General features: G+C 43.0%; 1 protein-coding gene across 5 annotated transcripts in view; it reads left to right on the plus strand.

The window, feature by feature from the left end:
• The window catches only part of MAP9 (microtubule associated protein 9), a 67,962-nt gene that overhangs the window by 36,166 nt on the left and 10,026 nt on the right, over positions 1-21,770 (plus strand). For all 5 annotated transcript variants that reach the window (XM_075612768.1, XM_075612805.1, XM_075612795.1 and 2 more), the window contains exons 9-11: positions 8,764-8,926; positions 15,512-15,601; positions 18,891-19,052. In XM_075612768.1, coding sequence (XP_075468883.1) covers positions 8,764-8,926; positions 15,512-15,601; positions 18,891-19,052 — 415 coding nt within the window. The remainder of the gene's footprint in view (positions 1-8,763; positions 8,927-15,511; positions 15,602-18,890; positions 19,053-21,770) is intronic.

Here is a 21,770-nt window from a genome sequence, read left to right on the forward strand (position 1 = left end):
AGGGGGGGAGAGGGACTGTGAGGTGCAAGGGGGGGATGAGGGATGTGAGGATCAGTGGGGGAGAGGGATGTGAGGTTCAAGGGGGGAGAGGCGATGTGAGGTGCAAGGGGGGAGAGATGTGAGGTGCAAGGGGGGAGGGATGTGAGGCAAGGCGTGAGAGGGATGTGAGGTTCAGGGGGGGAGAGGATGGGAGGTGCAAGGGGGGAGAGGGATGGGAGGTGCAAGGGGGGAGAGGGATGTTGAGGTGCAGGGGAGAGGGATGTGAGGTGCAAGGGGGGAGAGGGATGTGAGGTGCAAGGGGGGGAGAGGGATGTGAGGTGCAAGGGGGAGAGGGATGTGAGGTTCAAGGGGGGAGAGGGATGTGAGGTGCAAGGGGGAGAGGGATGTGAGGTGCAAGGGGGGGAGAGGGATGTGAGGTGCAAGGGGGGAGAGGGATGTGAGGTGCAAGGGGGAGAGGGATGTGAGGTGCAAGGGGGAGAGGGATGTGAGGTGCAAGGGGGGAGAGGGATGTGAGTGCAAGGGGGAGAGGGATGTGAGTGCAAGGGGGAGAGGGATGTGAGGTTCAAGGGGGAGAGGGATGTGAGGTTCAAGGGGGAGAGGGATGTGAGGTGCAAGGGGGGAGAGGGATGTGAGGTGCAAGGGGGGAGAGGGATGTGAGGTGCAAGGGGGGAGAGGGATGTGAGGTGCAAGGGGGGAGAGGGATGTGAGGTGCAAGGGGGGAGAGGGATGTGAGGTTCAAGGGGGGAGAGGGATGTGAGGTGCAAGGTGGGAGAGGGATGTGAGGTGCAAGGGGGGAGAGGGATGTGAGGTTCAGGGGGGAGAGGGATGTGAGGTTCAAGGGGGGAGAGGGATGTGAGGTGCAAGGGGGGAGAGGGATGTGAGGTGCAAGGGGGGAGAGGGATGTGAGGTGCAAGGGGGGAGAGGGATGTGAGGTGCAAGGGGGGAGAGGGATGTGAGGTGCAAGGGGGAGAGGGATGTGAGGTGCAAGGGGGAGAGGGATGTGAGGTGCAAGGGGGGAGAGGGATGTGAGGTGCAAGGGGGAGAGGGATGTGAGGTGCAAGGGGGGAGAGGGATGTGAGGTTCAGGGGGGAGAGGGATGTGAGGTTCAAGGGGGGAGAGGGATGTGAGGTGCAAGGGGGGAGAGGGATGTGAGGTGCAAGGGGGGAGAGGGATGTGAGGTGCAAGGGGGGAGAGGGATGTGAGGTGCAAGGGGGGAGAGGGATGTGAGGTGCAAGGGGGGAGAGGGATGTGAGGTTCAAGGGGGGAGAGGGATGTGAGGTGCAAGGTGGGAGAGGGATGTGAGGTGCAAGGGGGGAGAGGGATGTGAGGTTCAGGGGGGAGAGGGATGTGAGGTTCAAGGGGGGAGAGGGATGTGAGGTGCAAGGGGGGAGAGGGATGTGAGGTGCAAGGGGGGAGAGGGATGTGAGGTGCAAGGGGGGAGAGGGATGTGAGGTGCAAGGGGGAGAGGGATGTGAGGTGCAAGGGGGAGAGGGATGTGAGGTGCAAGGGGGAGAGGGATGTGAGGTGCATGGGGGGAGAGGGATGTGAGGTGCAAGGGGGAGAGGGATGTGAGGTGCAAGGGGGGAGAGGGATGTGAGGTGCAAGGGGGGAGAGGGATGTGAGGTTCAAGGGGGGAGAGGGATGTGAGGTGCAAGGGGGGAGAGGGATGTGAGGTGCAAGGGGGGAGAGGGATGTGAGGTGCAAGGGGGAGAGGGATGTGAGGTGCAAGGGGGCAGAGGGATGTGAGGTGCAAGGGGGCAGAGGGATGTGAGCTGCAAGGGGGGAGAGGGATGTGAGGTGCAAGGGGGGAGGGATGTGAGGTGCAAGGGGGGAGAGGGATGTGAGGTGCAAGGGGGGAGAGGGATGTGAGGTGCAAGGGGGCAGAGGGATGTGAGGTGCAAGGGGGCAGAGGGATGTGAGCTGCAGGGGAGAGGGATGTGAGCTGCAGGGGGGGGTGGGATGTGAGCTGCAGGGCCCCCCTGTGTGTGTGTGGTGTGTAGGGGGGTATTGTGTGTTTGATGTGGAGGGGGGTATTGTGTGTTTGATGTGGAGGGGTGTATTGTGCCCCCCTGTGTGTGTGTGGTGTGTAGGGGGGTATTGTGTGTTTGATGTGGAGGGGGGTATTGTGTGTTTGATGTGGAGGGGTGTATTGTGTGTGGGTGAGGGGTAGAGATGGGGGTATGAGAGATAGATGGGGAGTATCGCAATGGTTGATAGTGTTGGGTTCTGGGGGAGATATGAGGATGATGATGATAGGTGCTGGAGGAGAGATGATGATGATGATGATGATGATTTTACCCGTGCGGCCCAATTTATTTTTCCATGGAGCAGTTCGGCCCTTCGCACTTTACGAGTTCTGCAGGCCTGTTTTAGTGTATCACTGAAAAGAAAATGTATCAAACTGTATCAAACTGCTTCAGCAGCTTCAGCATCAAAAGCATCAAAAACATTGTTGAATGAGCCACTGATGAGAAATTCACTTTATCGATACATAACAGTAACAATCATGTTTAGCATAAATTGCAGATGTACAGATACAGCATGATGGTTTGTCATGTAGTCGGCACGGAAACCGCCAATGGCACGGTCCTGGCACCCGCCTACTTGAGGAATACTCACGACAAGACTAATGGCCCATCAGGATTAACACAGCGGGGGTCCCAAGCTGCATTAGTCTGTAAGAGATGTGCAGTGACAGAATCAGTCACTCTTCTGTGCACCTCTAAGGCTACGGCCCCAGTGTCGGCTCATACCTGGCGGCGCGTGTATGGATGGAAGCCGCGATCTGCGGTCTGTGCTGGAGCTGCAGGGGGAACAAAAAGCTTGCGACAGAGAGTAGAGGGCATGGTGGGGGCGCGGCCATGACGTCACATGGCTGGTTCGCCCTCATTGGCTGAACCGCCGCCATGACATGGCCAATGCTCGGCCAACTGGGGACGTACCCTAACAGGCAATCGAGCTGCTTGTATTTTAATATCACATTATTGAAGCAGGGGGTTTCCAGAGCTGCATTAATTTCAGCCCTGGGGACCCCCTGCTTCCCGAGTTACAGGCCCCGGTATGGGGTGCCGGTATCTCCTCAAAGTTTAAATATCCTGGTTATGTCAGCTGTGACGAGGGAGAATTAAACATGCAGGGAGATACTGGCACCCCATACTGGGGCCTGTATCTCATGAATCAGGGGGTCCCAGGGGCTGAAATTAATGCGGTTTAGCTCCGGAGACCCCCTGCTTCAATACATATGTCGTTAAAATAAAATAAAAGCAGCTTGCATACAAAAGGTAATGAAGGGGTTAAACCAAACTACCTCGTTTGTTGGGGTTAGAGAGAGTGGGTGAAGGGGGTAGTTTCCCCATGGTGCTTGGTTAGGCCTATGGTGCACCCTCAAGGCTGATACGGTACCACATGCCACTCTCAATGTGCTAAGAGCTTTTTATGAAGGAAGTACAAGCAGAGTCAAACACATGGGCAACATCAGCGCCATTCTCCATATCCACGGGAGTCAAACAAGGTTGCATAATCTCACCTATGTTATTCAATATTGCCATGGATTGGATTCTAAGAAAAACATTTAAAGACAGGCCTGGTGTAGTAGTGGGAAGCAAGTTTTTTTTTCTCACGGACCTTGTATATGGCATTGACATTGTGTTCTTAGCGGATACAGCCCAAGAGGCACAAGAAACTTTGAACGACATGCTAGCCAATGCAAAGAAGCTCAGCTTATTCATAAATACGGAAAAGACCAAATACATATTTACCGGTACCTAACAGATTCAACTTCAACTGGACGACAACCCACTCGAGCGAGCGGACGCATTCAAATACCTAGGGTCTTTTATTGATAGTCAAAGCATAGCATCTACGAACGACATCAAAAGCCGCATCGGTAGCGCCACTGCAGCGTTCGCCTCCTTAAAGAAATGCTTGTGGAACCAACAGGACATGACAAATGTAACAAAAATACGAATTTTTAACGCCTCAATACGCACCATTTTACTGTATGGCTCAGAAACATGGACACTACTCAAAAGCGATATGAACCTACTCGAATGATTGCAACTAAGATGTCTACGTAAAATACTCCATATTACGCTACGAGACCGATGGAAAAATGAAGATGTACAGTTAGCCTGTCAAAACCAACCCACAATCGACCTGCACATTAAGCGACAAAGACTTAGGTGGTTTGGCCACTTCTGCTATATTGTATGTCTTTATTTATATAGCGCCATTAATGTACATAGCGCTTCACAGTAGTAATACACACGGTAATCAAATAAATAACATAATATAAATAACAGATCATGGGAATAAGTGCTTTAGACATAAAAGTAACATTAAGGAAGAGGAGTCCATTACCATACCAGTGCCTCAACACCACACGACCCATAGACTGGAAAGTGGACCGAAATGCTCCAAAGAAAATGTGGTCGAAGCAGGTGGCGCCAGATCTCAAACTGCTCCACTTCACAGTAGCCGAAGCCCAAAAAGCCGCCCTAAATCAAGATCAATGCCGCGGAATCACTAGAGACGTATTGAACATCCTGCCACTGGCATCTACAACGCATCGCTCCTTACCTTATAAAAGATGAAGCAATGTCGTTTACCGAGTATAATCCATCCAAAAATAATCCTCTCGTGTACAATTACTTTGTGGATGTAGCCTACTGAAATGATGCAGCGTGAAAATGAAGCTATTTCCACCTATTTTGGAACAATTTCCAGTGTGAGACAATTGAAACATATCCGCCATATGACACAAATAGAATGTTCCCAGCACTCATAAACGACAAATTGAAAAGGGTATAAGCCAAATGTTTTAATGAGAAAAGCACACACCCATAAGGGGTTGAAGTAAATCACAATACCAGAACGTGATAAGGGAGGAGAGAAAAACAAGGTGAAAGGAAGGGTGATGTGGGGCAGTGGAAGGGGGGAGGGCGAGAGAATAGTGCAAGCAAGGTAAAAATACAGGGGAAGTGGGGCAACGTTTAGGGGATAGGACCCCTTCTTCAGGCCCGTTCCCAAAAGGCAAAAGATGTCCAATGGTACTTCCCTTGACCCTGTAAAAACTCCCTATAATACAATGCAAAAAGCAAAAATAAAGTTCATCCCCCAAGGGGAAAGGGTAAGCAAACAATCCGGCACCTTCCAGCAAAACGATGGATATGCAGCTCCTGATTAAAGATCAGTGAGACTTTCACAGACCATATTATTTCTGTGCTATTTTGAGCGTTTTCCTGTGCTGTTCCCCATTGCCGGCCAGTAAGTGAGCACTAATTAAGCCTTATTTGGGTATGCACCAAGGATACTCTGGAACTCTTACCTTGTATTAAAGGGAGTTTTTACAGAGTCAAGGGAAGTACCATTGGACATCTTTTGCCTTTTGGGAACGGGCCTAAAGAAGGGGTCCTATCCCCTAAACGTTGCCCCCCTTCCCCTGTATTTTTACCTTGCTTGCACTACCCTCCCCCACTCGCCCCACCCTCCCCTGCCCCAACCCACACTTCCCTTCACCTTGTTTTTCTCTCCTCCCTTATCACATGTGTTCTGGTATTGTGATTTACTTATACCCTTTATGGGTGTGTGCTTTTCTCTCATTATAACCCTCTTATACCCTTTTCAATGTGTTGTTTATGAGTGCTGGGAACACTATATTTGTGTTCCTTGTGTATTTGGAGGAAATAGGGTTCCTCCTTGTTCCATGCTGCACCATCCAAATTTACTTTAGCTCATTGTTTGAGTGCTGTCTATTTACTGTTTTGTTACATATCCGCCATAGGAGTTTATTTTTTATATGTACAGTATATTCAATTCCCTTTTGTTTCCATAGAGTTGCATGTGATTTGCACCAAAAATGTTGGTTTGTGACTCCTATTGAGTTTAAATGTTTATATCGAGAAGCATGAAGAACAGAAACATCTATTTCACTCATCAAAAAGTTGTTGTTTTTTGGGGAGGGGGGGATCATCATTTATTATAGTTGATATAAGGCTGAAAACAAGGTAGCGGTTACAGTGGTTAAAATATGACATTGGTGTGTTTATTTGTAAGTCTGCCCAGGGCATACAGATACAGCAGCCATTATTTTAACAAATCACGCGGTGTATACCTCGAAATACCCACGTCATGGCGCAGGATTGTTTCCAACCGTACCGCCTTAAGACACGAGTGCAGGCGAGTGCAGAAAATGGCACATGCCACAAATGGCACATAAAATGCACAAAGTGGCCACAACACTTGAAATTGACACAGTAGCACATTAGCACAGTCTGAACACATTACAATTCATTCATTTCATTGCATTTAATTGCACACAATCCATGAAATTCAAACAAAGCAACCGCGATAAACACGGGTGCCTGGGGCGATTGGCTGCGTTCATGCCGCGTGGAGTACAGCAGCGCACACGAAAACGGCACTGTGATTTCTTAAAATAATGGCCGCTGCATCTGTACATTTATGGATTTACAGTATGTATGTAGCCATGCAAATTAGCAACTTCTGTAAATGTTGTATTCATTTCTTACTGTTAAGTCTGCTGATATTTGGTCACAAAATATGTACTGTACTTGTTTAAGAAATGTTTAAAGGCTTTGTTTGCCTGTATACAGTATGCTTAGGAATATAAGGAAGAGAAATACATAAAATATTGTGACATTAGTTTTCATAAAAATGTACACAAATTTGGCAAAGTATGGTCATTTATGTTTAATTGTCTTTGAAGGTATTCCAGGATGTTGTATCATTGCATATTTACGTATGTGGTTTAATGTAGAAGTACAAAATGTTGTGAGTCATAAACCATTTCAATTATTAGCAGGAAGCATTAGTACATCATGTTCCATCTGCAAGCTACCTGTAGAACAAGTCTGCAATAACCAAACTTTATTAAAGTGCAGCATTTTTCTTGCGAGGTAACACAGTGGAAGACAAAAAAACAATGTTTTCTGCCGTGCTTGCGTTTACACCCACCAGTGTCCCAGACCCCTTAGAAACCTGCATGAGGCTACGACTGTGAGAGAGAGGACTGCATGCATGTGCACCCCCATTGAAAGCCACGTTGACAGTCCCTGCTCTGTTCTCCAACATCACGCCACACAATATTTGGCAAAGCAATATGAAAGGCGCTGTGCGACTTCGAAGAACAGAGATGGCGATTGACGGCTTTTCTATCAAAATGGTTCTGTGCATGCAGTCTTTCCAGCATGGGACCCTGCCACGTTGGGGTCATATTAGAATATAAATTCAGATGCAGCAGCAACGTGTGGTGTTGCATGATATTTTATTTTTGGTGCACAATCGTGCAATGATGCTGGTGGCTCTATTTGTTTGCATGGAGCTGCATGAAACGTTGCGTCATCGGTAACGCAATATATTTGAGAACTGGTCCACCTATATTAATCCGTGCTATGCCATAAGACACCTTATAGCCCATTAACTTTGGTGTCTGATGACATGTCACTGCATCATAAACATGGCCCATGCTGGCTAGTGTAAAATGCAGCATTCTAAATCATATCCAATATGTCAAACACGAACACTGGGTTCTTCATGAGACATGGGTACAGTACAGCTTGTTGCCAATCACTGTGGCACAAATTATATCACAAAATAATTTCTTTAATAATCTGTCATTATATTGAGAATTCCTAGACTTAAAATCGGTAAGCATTCTCTAGCAGGAAATTGCAGAGCAGGGTTGTGATATTATTTAATTGAAAGAGCTAAAAGATTATGAGCACGTTAAACACCTAAAGGTGCATTTACCAACACTTGTTATGTATTAAAAAGACTCACATTTGCTGTCCTGGTTTTTTGTAGTGAATAATAGATAACTTCAGACAGTAAAAACAAAGGAATGCTAATGTATCCGGCACGAATATGCTTTAGATACCAGCAGAACCTGCCTTTGAGAGCTTGTATTTTGTAGGTCTGGGAGCTACTGAATGACTTTTCAGTTAGACTAAGATAATAAAATATTTGAACACTGTCTAAAGGGTTAATTCTAGATAGATGAAAGCAACCAAAAACAGCCAATCACCCTATAGAAAATTGAAGCCTAAGCTCTGCTCTACCAACATAAAATATGAATTCCTTGCTGTTATGTTCATGAAGGTTTTTCTCCACTATACGCAACTGTATGTTTTTGGCCACAACATGCTTTTTAGTATAAAAGCTACAGCACATACATGTCTGCAGGCCACAATATAAATGCTGTAACAATATACTAATGTTTTACAGTATGTTTTTTGTGTTATTGAATATTTAAATATTGGGACTAAATTGATTTTGCCAGTGCTTTTTAGAAAGAATCCACTATTCTAAAGTAAATTCCATCTTTTGCACCAGGACACACTGATGTGATTCATTGCCGTCTCTTACACATTGTAAATGGGTTACAGAGCAGAACTACTGTATAGCACTGCTTTGCTAAAATGGGAGCAGAGTTTACAATGGGGTTGTATAGCAAATGCAGCTCTCTCCCCAGTTATGCAGCTACAAGCCAACATTGCTCAGGAGAACATGAACTAAAAGCCATTGAACTGTGTACTTTTTAAGATATTCCTCATTTGTGATTCACCACTTATTACTATGTTAAATCTTTTCAGAATAGGGGTGATGTCTACAGGCTATTTAATTTCACCAGCACAAATTATCTTTAGTGCTAAAATGCTACAGAAGAGTGCAAATGTGTGAATATGCAAAACTGGGTCAGATTTCACTCGCTATTCATTAATGATTGTTTTATTTATGTAACAGGTCATTAACTTTTATACAAACTGCTAAGAAGTCTCCAAAAAGCAGCTTGCATAGCTCTGCTAAATCCCGCTACTTGGGAACATTGACCGTGTTGGACAAGCCCCTGAAGGAAAGTAGTTCTGATATAGAAGCTGCAGATGCCTTAAGAGCTACAGTTTATCAGGTAACCATTAATACTGTACTTGAATTTGTTTGTGTGATAGGAAATATTCAGCATGACAGAGATAGAAAGAGATAAAAATTTAGGCCACTCAATAACGCTCTGCAGTTCCATTTGGACAATAATAACGTCAGTCAATCAATATTTATATCTGTCTTAGCAAGGTATATATTTATTTTTTACTGTGTTATTTTATACTAAAGACATTTCCTTAATGGGTATTTCAATGTACCCTGAAGCAGCCAAGCACAGAAATCTTCCATTAGCCTCTGTCACACATATTGAATTATCCCCTAAGACTTTAGTATAATTTCTAAAAAGATCTTTGTAAACCCTGAAATTAGGAATTATAATTGTTCATGTAAATATGGACTACTTATGGTGAACAGTTGTATTGGTTCATTTTTTTGTGTATGGTCCCCGTATGTACAGTACAACTAAATTGGCTTCAGAAATGTACATATCCTAAAGTAAAGTCAAGAGTCTTTTAAGCAGCAATATACCCCAACTCGCAATTAAGTTTTTCCGTGGTCTGCTGACGGCCGATGACCTCCTCAGCAACTACAGTGTGGATTTTATTTACGGAGCCAGGTCTGAAGTAGCGTAAACTTTTCTGGACCATAATTTTGTGTCAAATGTACTCTTTAGGAAACACTGTCTCACATTCGATGCAGACACATGCGGGAAATGAAACAATGCGTCAAAATAAAATTCTATTCGCACTTGTGTTACCTTGTCACAGTGCACATCTCCCCTATTGTGTTGTGAGCTTTTCATTTTATTGTGCTGTAGTGTAATATTTTGTTGAATTCCATTTCATCACCATTTATATACAGTGACATGCTCACCAACATTGAATTGCTAAAGTTTCATAAGTACAATTATGCTACCTACATGCATGCTAAGTACAGGATAAAACCAATGTACGGTACCACAGTGGTTTAAGGAAACCATTATTTCTATACGATACTTTGAAATGCAGAGTATTTTATAACTGACATTTTTATTAATGTATTGTTGTTCTCCACGCCACTTTTATTGTGGTTCTCAGGATCCCTGAAATATAAGAAAGCAGTAGACTAATTATTTCAGGTAATTGAAATACATTCCAAGTACCCCTGCAGGAAAGCATTTCTCGAAAAGTATGTAATAGAGATTGCTGTTACCGCAGTGCTTCTGAGCCATGTCATACAGATGATGCCCCGTGGAAAAAAAGAACATAATTTCAAGTAAAGCTGTTGAAGTAGAATTAAATAAATAGTTATGTATTTTAGTTCCAACTAGAATATCTGGTATTGTTAGTTTAAACGGGATTAAACTGATTTCATATCATATCTCTTTTGTTTCATATTATCTAGCACTTGTATAACTAGATATCAGTCATTGTTTTTCCCTTTGTTTTAGTAATTGCCTTCTGACCCTCCAATATCATTAAAGTGATAATGATTATTTGAGGTGCCCTGTGATTTGTTTTATCCTATGGATTATCCAGAATTGGACTTGGTTTCAGATAATTGGAAACTGCAATGGAGGCTATGTATCAAAGTCTTTATCAAAGCAAAAAAGCACTAGGGCCTATTGTATGTAATTATACGGTGGTTAAATTAGCAATAATATTCATGGTATAAAGAAAACGTTTGCAGGGTATTTTTATTTTTTCCCCTTTCTGCTTTCATAAGTGATGCTCTTCCTCATGCGTCCTTTCCCGGATCACTACTGAGGTGGTTTAAGAGCTTATATACAGTGGTTTTCAGAAGTATTCACCCCTACAAATAATGTCACATTTTGTTGAATTACAAATAATGTATGCACAGGTTTTCAAACAAACTTGTTTCATTCTAAGCTATAAAGCTGTAGTGGTTAAACTGAACACTTATACAGTATGAGGAATAGGTTAAATGTCATCAAAGGAAATGTACAAAATTAAATTTACTGGTTGCATAAGTATTCAGCCCCTTGATTGAATTACCTTTTGCAGCAATTACTGCAATGAGTCTTTTTGGATATGTCTCTACTAGCTTTGGTGACATTAGGATGGTGACATTTTTGCCCATTCTTCACAGGAAAATTGATCCAGTTCTTATTGGGGATCGTCAGTTTACTGCAATCTTCAAGTCTCGCCAGAAATGTGTGATTGGGTTGAAGTTAGGACTTTGACTAGGCCACTCAAGAACATTAATTCTCTTCTTGTTCAAACACTCCAGTATGGCTTTGGCTCAGTGCTTCGGGTCATTTCCCTCTGAAATGTGAATTTCCTCCCCAGTTTCAGAGTCTTGGCTGACTGTAACAGGTTTTCCTCAAGGATTCACCTGTACTTTGTACTATCCATTCTTCTCTCTATCCTGACAAGCTTCCCAGGCCCTGCTGAAGAAAAGCATCCCCATAACATGATGTTGCCACTACCATGCTTCACAGTTGGGATGGTGCTGACTGGATGATGGGCAGTTTTGGGCTTGTGGCAGACGTAACGCTTTGAATTTAGACAAAAAAGTTCAATTATTGTCTTTTCTGACCACAATACCTTTTTCCACATGTCTGCAGTATCATCTACATATATGTTTGTCAGTCTTCCTAGACGTCCTGCTCCCAGCCACAGTTCCCTTGTCTGTCCACCTGGTGTGCTGCTATTTTCTGTCTGCTCTGGGGTTCCTCTGTTTGTCTATTTCCTCTTGGTGCTCCTGTCCTCTGTCCTTATAGTTTCCTGTTTCCTGTTCTTCCTTGCCTTTGCTTTGTGTTGTGTTCCCTGGACTTCTCTTCCACAGTCTGTTCCCTGTACCGGTATTTGTCCTTGTGAATAAAGGTCCTTGCCTGCAATTAGGCTTGTGCCCTGTCCCTGCCATAGCCTCTGTCTCTGCCTGTGACCCCGACCACGATTCTTGCCGCCTGCCCTGGACCCCTGCTTGTGACCCGGCCATGCTTATTACCGCCTGCCCATGGCTCTTGCCTATGAACCTGATGCCTCCTGTTCTGGCCGCTGAGGTCCTACCTGCACCAGAAGTCTTGACAATGCTTTTTCGCAAACTCCATATGTGATTTAAGATGAGTCTTGTTGAGTAATGGCTTTTCTTGCCACTTGTCCATACAGGCCAGCTTTGTGTAGGGACTGGCTTATTGTTGATGCGTGAACACTGACTCCCATCTCGGACGCAGGACTTTGCAGATCTCTCAAGGTCATTGCTGGCTTCAGAGTGATATCCTGAACCAGTTTCCTGCTTGCCCGGCTTCTCAGTTTGGGAGGACAACCTGATCTGGTAGTGTCAGGGTGGAATAATTCATCTTTCATTTCTTAATGCTGGTGCCCATACTGTACATATGGAGTAAACAATCATCAGATATTCAGGTGCGCCGACGAGTATTCTTAAACTTGCCTCGGAAAATCTAGGGCTATCACCAACAAGACCCAGGTACATGCTGGCTACATGCTGCAACACTTCAGTGACATTTCTGCAGAGACTAATAGCCCATCGGATTAACACAGCAGGGGTCCCTGGCAGTCCCATTCAGTTTGAATGCGAGTTTGGAGGCGAGATCAGTCCGGGACACTTCCCAGGGCTGCAGTTGATTACTTTCTAGCAAAGGACACACTATATCAGGTCGTATATTCACTATTAGACTGATTTATTTAGTGTCTTTGGGGAGCTATTGAGTTCTTTCTCCCCTGCTGCATGTTTTGGCATCAACTTTGCCTGTACAGCCTCAGAGAGTTTATGTGAGACTGGTGTTGCAAGCACAGCTCATCACTACTTTCTTGTGTTATTTAGGCACACAATATATTACACTGCCTATTTCTCTCACCACCATACACACTTTTATTGCATTTTTATGGTGTTTCGTCTGGTTTTAATTGTTTAATAAAACTTTATGTTTTTTGTTGAGTTTGACCTTTGCGGCTGACCCCATTGTGGGATTTGGCCATTTGTGGCTTCCACTACATTAACACTTCTACCTATAGTGTTATCTATCATGAGTGCTACGTTTGGGAGCTTTATGTAATCCCTGTGATTACTTGTGTGTTTCATTTTGTCTTCTTTCTCCTAAGCACCAGATAGATTATCTTTCTGCTGTATTTGTGGTTATTGTGTCGGTGAGCGACGTGTTTTCTGTGTGTTCAGTGGTCACTCAGTTTAAACATGCAAGAGTATGGATATGGCTAGATCTGTTCTAGAGCGTTGTCACTCTTTATCGTGCAAAATGTCTATTCACACAGCCACTTCTCATTTTTGACCCCACCTTCGAATACAATCTGCTTTGGATTCTGCTGACAGGCTATGACCAGAGGGGCACAATCACTTCTTTCTGGTGGTTTTATCCAACTATCCAAACATTTGCATCTCAGATTTTTCAAATCCAATTGACTTCTTACCAATGAACCTCTGGTTGTCTACTAGAGATAATTTAGACCAGCAAATCTTTATGGGAGCGAGACACTGCATTTAAATACATTTCAGTGGTCTAGAGAAGATATCAACTATAATTTATAGCCACGCGGGTTGAGCAACCAAAGTAGGGCTCCTCCACATTGCGTAGGCCGCCTCCTAGCCGCAGGGGGAAGGCGTCGGCTCCAAGTCAACCGCTCCTGTGATCCATCCAGCATGGGTGCGACGGGAGACATCAGGACCAAAAAAATAACTCATGGCCAAGCAACATTAGTTCAAGACATCATGCCCACGCTACCACCGAGCCTCTCCCCCCGCACCAATTGACTGAGCAGCGCAGAACTGCTTCTGCCGCTCGGCCAGTCCGGCAACGATGGACGGGAGGGTCGAAAGTGCGCCGACGGGAAGCTTGCTCCCCTTTGTGAAAGCACACGAATCCCGTTGCGAGAATTGAGGGGCCCCCCTCTCTCGCCCATCGGCCAATCCGTGCGTAAGGAGGGTGGGAGCGGATCCAAGCCACCGGGAAGCCCCACAAAGCAGCCCTGTGTAGCTAAGGGGTTCCCCGGTGTCCGCCCCCACCTGCCCTGCGCGGGCCAGCCCTGCAATGGGGGTTGAGGTGAGAGAGTGCACCAGGGAAAGGACGCTGCAACACAACAAAAAACCCACAACATTTTCAGCAGCCGCCGGGAAGCCCTGCAAAAATCAGCCTCGTTTAAGGTAAGGGGTTCCCTCGTGCCCTCTCCCACCCGACAACGGGGATTTGGACTTCTCCTTCCCTCCCCACCCCCCTCCCCCCCGCACGCACCCGCCGACTGCTCAGGGTGCAAGACCGGCAAAAGAGGGAGAAGCTTCAGGCAGCTAAGAACCTCGTGTGAGGCAATTCAGCCAACACCGGAACGCTGGAGGAGAGGACCCAATTTCGCTACAACGGCAGCCGAATTAATGTTCCTGCTCCCGGCTGAGTCTTAAGGGCATGCTTCCCCTTAGCTCGTCCCCCAGGCCGCGACGGCGGCCCAGAGACCCTAGAGAGGTGAGGGTGGGGCTTGCCCCCTGGTCATGGGCATCACTCTCCTAATTGGCTGGAGGGATTGCTGTCTCCAGTGTACAGAACTCTCCCTGTTAGATTAATCCCCCCATATGTCTATTCCCTCTCGTTGGTTTCTTTAGCAAACCATTTCAGACCTAGGGGCTGACTCTATATACTACAAAGCACATTCTGTTGCTGCATTATAATGTTTACGGTGTTTAGCGGCTACATTTATGAGGCAAGTGTAAACATTATGCATTTGGTACATTCACTTTCAACGCTATAGGGATTCTTTGTCAACAGACCCCAATACAGTATATTTACAATCACATTGTTTGTTATTTAAAAAAGGTAAATACTTATTTGAAATGAAAGATTGTCATAATCCAAATATACCCTTTTTATTATCTTAAATAATCCTCAACACACAGACACCTTCAGGGTCCACAGAACTTTGTGTGCTGCTCACTTTAACCTACAGTAATAACAAGTGAAAGTGTTCTCCACAGTTTCTCTGATGTTTTTGATAGAGTGAGAGGGTAGTAGGGTCTGATTGCAAGGCCAGTATAATAGTATCTACTGAATAACCCATCTATGAATAATTATGGGAAGCAAGCAGTGGGGGTTTTTAGTCTCCATTCTTTAAATGCAATAAGAGTTAGATGGTTGAACATGTATAGTTATATTTAAATAGCATTACACTACAGCATATTTTAATAGAGGGAACCCAAACACAAACAGGTGCTCAAAGTCGAGGGAAGAAGCCCTTCTCATCAGAACCCCAGAGGAAGACTGCCACTGATATTTTGATATTCATTTTTGATGCACAAGCATATTAAAACAACAGTGGCATTATTTATTTGTGAAAATGGTCCTAATTGGGTTTGTTAGAATTCTTGAGTTTAGATAATATTAAAAAAAAGGACTTATTAATTGTCCTGTGTTCCAGGGAACTTTGGTAGGCAGAATTCATTATGTTATAACACTAAATTAAAAATGTTGCCAGTACGACAAAGGGCATGTTCTTTAGAATGTTTTCTTTCTTGTATAGTTTTATTGAGTTTGTGTATATAGTTTTAAAACCCTTTGGGGAGTTTTATACTAAAAACAGAACACTGTTAAATGTTTTGTGGAAAATGTAATGTTATTTTGGCACTTAATGCAGCAATATTATTTCCATTTCAGAATTGGCTGCAAAAGAAAAAAGTATTTCTACAAGAACTACAGAAAATCAAAAAGAGTGGAGAAGTAGATGAAAGGGCAAAAAATAGAATGGTGAGTTTCAAAAACGAAATAATGCTGTAGGGATCCTTCATAGACTGACCACAATATGTTTACAATCACATTGTTTGTTATTTAAAAAATGTAAAGGGACTTAGGAGAAAATTGATTTAGTAATAACATGGCATAGAAGGAAATTATGTAATATTATGTCAACTTATAAACCCCAAAGATATTGAGAGGGGGGTTCTTGACATTACTGGGACAATGATGCGTAATATTTTTTTAGGTATGTAGTATTGTATATGTAGCAGACTTTACCACTCACGTTAATGCTGTGCATTACGTTAACACTGGCGTATTATTTAACAGGAGCACTATTGAAAACAATGATTAAATAGAGTGCATGCGTTATTTAGGGCTAACAGAGGTACTGTAATAACGTCTGCTACATCGTCTACACATTCCTTTGTCTTCCAAGTAGTCTACACTCGTTTGTCTTAATTCCATGCATGAGGGAAACAGCTTGGGAATTAAATTTTCAGCCAGTTCCTTTGTTTATACAATATAAACCACGTAAAAGAAATTCACATAGTATGTAAATGCAGACTACAAAAAGCTAGTAAAAACATATTGAATATGTTCCATAGCTTTTATTGCAAATATTAGCAAAGTGACAAGCCCCATTCAAGTGATTATAACCATATTGCGAAGGGGCCACAGTTTCTACTTTCATTGACTCGTGTTTTTTTGCCACTTGTTTTACGTAACTTTACATTCAATGTCTTCTTTATGGAGTGAAAATCTGCCTGGCACTGTAGTTTAACAGGCATTGCACCTTCATATAGATCTTATATTCTGTTTTGAAAAACATCTGTTTTGTTACTGGCACTAGTTGCCAAAATATTTTTGAGCTCGGTGCATTGTCTGTACGCTCTCTTTCTAAACATGTAGTGCTCTGAAACTATGTTCTTGGGAATGCTTTAATTTTTGTGGATAGAACCAGACAACTGCAATTTTGTCTTAGGAAATCACGGCAATTCCCAAGTGACTTTAAAGTTGAGACCCTGGTGGTTATATATCAAAGTCTTCCGGGCGCAAAACTGGAGCAAAAAATGGCACCAAATGTGTAGCCTCCAATATTTTCACAAATTCGATATCCGATATCACAAGAGTGATATAATAAAAAATATGAGTATCTGTCACTTAAACAAATATAAACAAATATAAACATATGTATATGTGTGTGTGTGTGTGTGTGTGTGTGTGTGTGTGTGTGTGTGTGTGTGTGTGTGTGTGTGTGTGTGTGTGTGTGTGTGTGTGTGTGTGTGTGTGTGTGTGTGTGTGATGTAATGGGTACCCGGAACCTGCCCAGAGCACTGGGACCCGGTGTTGGGTAATTTCCATTCTGCTCTGCTCCATCATTCCTCATCTTTGAGAACGGCAGGAGCAGAGCAGCAGAAGACTTACCTGCAACCAGTGGTGGAGAGTGAGGAGGACCTCGACAGAGAGTGAGGAGGACCACGGCGATACCCTGGTGGCGGTGGGAGCAGCAGAAGACATCCTTTGGGCAGTGGAAGCAGAGGACGTCATTCTTCAGCCGGTGGGAGTAGCAGAGGACATCCTTTACAGCCACTGCCGGTGGGAGCAGAGGAACATGTGACCGGAGCAGGAGCATTACTATTGGACAGCCGAGGAGGAGCTGCACCGGAAGTCAGAAGTCATGCTCCTCCCCGGCTGTCCAATAGTAAAGCTCCTGCTCCGGTCAGATTTCTCTGCTCCAGCAGGCACCGACTGTGAAGGATGTCTTCCGCTGTTCCCACCGCCACCAGGATGTCACCATGGTCCTCCTCACCCTCCACCGTTGCTCTCCTCACCCGCCGCTGGCAGCGACTGCAGGTAAGCCAAAACTACCCTGCCAGGTAATTGTATTTTTTCCCCTGGGTAGCTGGTTCCAGATACCCAGTCATTTTTGGGACCTGGTACAACACGTATATATATATATATATATATATATTTTTTTTTTTATATATATATATATATATATATATATATATATATATATATATATATATAAAAACTAAAAACTAAAAACAAACAAAAGCGCAAGCTCCATAGCACGTAACTGAGTAAAAAATAAGGTTCATTTATTTTAAAAATCAGCAACCCATAAGAATGTGCACTTACAGGATTTTAAACAGAACCATTCGTGGGAGAGAAATCTCTATTGTGGTCATCTGCGGTGGTAGGGTGAGTCCCAGGTTTGCAGAGTGGATGTAAACAGCCCATGTTCACCATGAACTCCTATCCCAAATTGGCAGCAAGATAAAAAGGCATCCAATGCCTGCACGTCCTTTGCTCCCTCTCATACAATGGTTGCTAGCACTTAAAATTACCGCCAGCCGGAGCGCAGGGAAGACGGGCTCCAAATACACCAACACGAACGCGATGACGTCACAGCTCTGACAATTTGGGTTAGGAGTTCATGGTGAACCTGGGCTGAACCACGAATGGTTCTGTTTAAAATCCTATAAGTGCACATTCTTATGGGTTGCTGATTTTTTAAATAAATGTACCTTATTTTCTACTCAGTTACGTGCTATGGAGCTTGGGCTTTTGTTTGTTTTTTGTTCATAGATTCCAAAAGTGGTTGGCTATACCACTCCCCTTAAAGCTGCAAAGATGCTCCCTGGATCTTCTATTGGGACTATATTTCTCTCTGGATTTTTTGGTTGAGTGGAACATTCATTTTGGATTTTTATATATGCTCATTTGCATGTCATTTCCCAGAATCCCTTGCTGCAGAGCAAGTGCTGTGTGCTGGGTGATAATGGTGAAAGGCGGGGTTGCAGACCTGTCTTAAGACTTGCAAATGAGCATACAGTAATATTTCCATTTGGTATGTATGTATGTATGTATGTATGTCTGTGTATAAAGGAATATATATAATTGACCTTTTCACTTTCATTGATATCAAGTGTCCTAGCATGCATTTCAGGAGATAGATTACACTCTCATGCATAATTTATAGTTTATAGCATTTTGAAATGTACATTTGTTCATTAACCTTTTATCGAACTATAAATTCACATCCCATGATATGACAGATTAATATATAGCTGAAGTCACATATTCTATTCAACACTTAAGTAACTGCTATCAGTACAGTAACTTAGACTGTATCTTTTATTTGATAAACAGCACTATACAGTACTGTTTGAAGCTTACATTTTACAATACAGAATCATCTAAAATATGATCAAATGTTCAACCATTCCTGACATCCATTGCTTGCATACAGTATGATCCTATATTGTAAAAATAAGTATTATTATCGTTACAGGATGGCAGCACCAAGAAAGAAGAAGCAATAGCATCTTTCCAAGCATGGAAAACAGAGAAGACAAAGGAATTACAAAAAAATCTAATTAAACAAAGACAAGAGGAGGATAGAAAGATGAAAGAAATACAAGAAATTGCACGTAGGAAAGAAGATTCTAAAAAGGTACAGATAAAAAAAAAATAATAATAACCTTTTAAGATTAAAAAATAAAAAATGACTAGTACTAGCTTCATGATGTATATTTAAGAGCACAATATACCAAATCTTTCTTTCCAGCTACTGAGAATGATAGTTGCTCTGTTTCCTGGCAAAACATGTACAGTACAATGAAGTAAGATTTACTGTCTATAATAGGTTGCCAGACACTGTAGCACTTGTACTGAAAGGAGTTTGATCAAACATATGAGTGATTCCTTTTATTGTTTTGGACAAAAGTACTGTAAATGTGGAGATTTAAAAAAAAAAAAAATGTTTGCAAGCGAAACATCTTTTTTGCATATTAACATGAAACCACACCTGTTCGAAAAGATTTCCATATTTCCTGCCTTTTTTTTTCAACCAAAAGTTTTTATTAGGTGCGTGTTACAGGTATAAAATAATCTAACAACCCACTGACTTATTATTCTGTAGTCATAACACCCTTTTTTTCATACAAATAGACTAACTTGACTCACAGGGGAAACAGACCGATTAACAAGACCTTTAAAACCAGAGACAGAACATAGCTCAGAACAGAGCTCAGTTTTAGCACATCCAGTGAAACTCATACACGGTACAGTGCCTAAATATATATGTATAAATATCTATTAAGTAAAATGGTCTTTTAGTTTGACATTTTTGGCCAAAATTGTTGTAAGCCCCTGAGCCAACGGCACGGCAGACCACATTTCAGGGGTCCCTAACGCTAATATAAATTCTTAATAACCTGTGTAATAACAGGAAGAATGATTTATAGTAAATCTGTCAATATTAGTTGCAAAGTTCTAATTCTGATTGAAGCTTTTATTTACCTGTACATTACCAGGAAAAGCACTCTGTATTAGAGTTGTCACAACCATACTGCAAGCAAGCCAGTTCCCCTGAGTGGAAGATGCTATGGAGTGAGCCCTTAACCATTTAAATGTGGGAGGGGGTGAGCTTCAATTAGGTAGGAGGTTGCCACCCTCCAAACAGCCAAGACTAGCTGAACAAGAATTGTAAAACATACTGGACACCTAACAAGCTCCTATTGAACCCCCAAAATAACCACAACATATATATAAGCATATGAGTGTCACAGAGGAGTGCTACTGAGCATGGCAATATATATTTAAAACCAGAGACAGAACATAAAACACAGACAGAGCTCAGTTTTAGAACATCCAGTGAAACTCATACACGGTACAGTGCCTAAATATATATGTATAAATATCTATTAAGTAAAATGGTCTTTTAGTTTGACATTTTTGGCCAAAATTGTTGTAAGCCCCTGAGCCAAAAGCACGGCAGACCACATTTCAGGGGTCCCTAACGCTAATATAAATTTTTAATAACCTGTGTAATAACAGGAAGAATGATTTATAGTAAATCTGTCAATATTATTATTACAGTATAGGTTGTGAGTTCTAGTCCTGTTGGGTCTGACACCAGTACACCTTATACCTCCCTACTCAATATCTTATGGAAATCCTTTTAGGAAGTGTGGGATGTGACTCCTTTAAATATATAATTTGCATAGTCATTGACACATCTACCATGCAAAACCCCAATTTCAGGGAATCGAATTGTGAATCCGTTTTGCAGATTTTTTAAATCTGGTATCTGTGGAACAGATTCGCATTGTTAGAGAAAAAATAGAATCTGCCTTTTTGTGAAAGGAACTGGCTGATCCGTAGCGGATTCGCATTTCTGTGAACATTTTGCCTATCACTAATCAGATCTAAGAAACTATTTAAGTTTTATACTAGCAGTGCAAATGAATGCAAAAAAATCAATTGCAGCATTTTGATCAAGTGTCTAATGCATTTGGGTGCTGTTGAACTGTTTAAGTTACAGCTACTGTAGGGCTACATTTAAGAAGATGTAGTGATATCTCCATAACAAAAGCAGTATGTGTGATATATACTGTAGCTAGCCGTCTTGCACTTTTTGCATTTTAGTGTATGTTGTTACATTTGCAATTTTACTAAACATTTATTAAATAATGAAATATCCATTAAATATCTGAGACAATAAATATAAGAGGAAGTTAACATGTTATCTTTAAACCATGATCTGATTGAGTAAGATTTTATGTTTGTGTAGCCATGTGTAAAATTGGTGTACATATCTCTTTCTCATGCTGGCAGTAAACCTGGTAAGTATGCAGGATTGCGAGCAACAATCATGGAGGTTTGCCCTCAAACCCTGGTGAGGTGTCGTATGTCCCAAAGGAAGTGACAACATGCTTTGTGTCCACCCTTAGTGACACAGAGCGTGTCTGTTTTCTGGAGATGATATAAGACACAGCACTGCCTAAAGTTAGGAGTTCATTCCTGTTGGTGTTCTGACTGTTCAGTGAGAGGCGCGTGGAGGTCTGCAACAGTGTTGCAGTGGCTGATGCAATAGCTGGAGGCTGTGCAGCTCAAAGCAGAGAGACAAGCTGGTGAATTTTCCTAGGGGGAGAGGTGGAGAGCAACTCTATTAGAGGAGAAGGAACCTTCATAATGGAGTGCAGCAAAGGAATGAGCGGCTAAGCTGCTAGCTGTGAGGGGCAGCTGGCCCATACCACCAAGCAACAATAAAGATGCCCTGTTCAAAGACAACCCCACTGTGTGAGTGTGAAGTTACTCTCCAGAGGAAGGCACCACCAAGAAGGAGTTCCTCATCAGAACCATCTCCTTGCGAACGCAGAGATCCTGA

This window comes from Ascaphus truei, chromosome 1, assembly GCF_040206685.1.
Source record: "Ascaphus truei isolate aAscTru1 chromosome 1, aAscTru1.hap1, whole genome shotgun sequence".
NCBI lineage: Eukaryota > Metazoa > Chordata > Amphibia > Anura > Ascaphidae > Ascaphus > Ascaphus truei.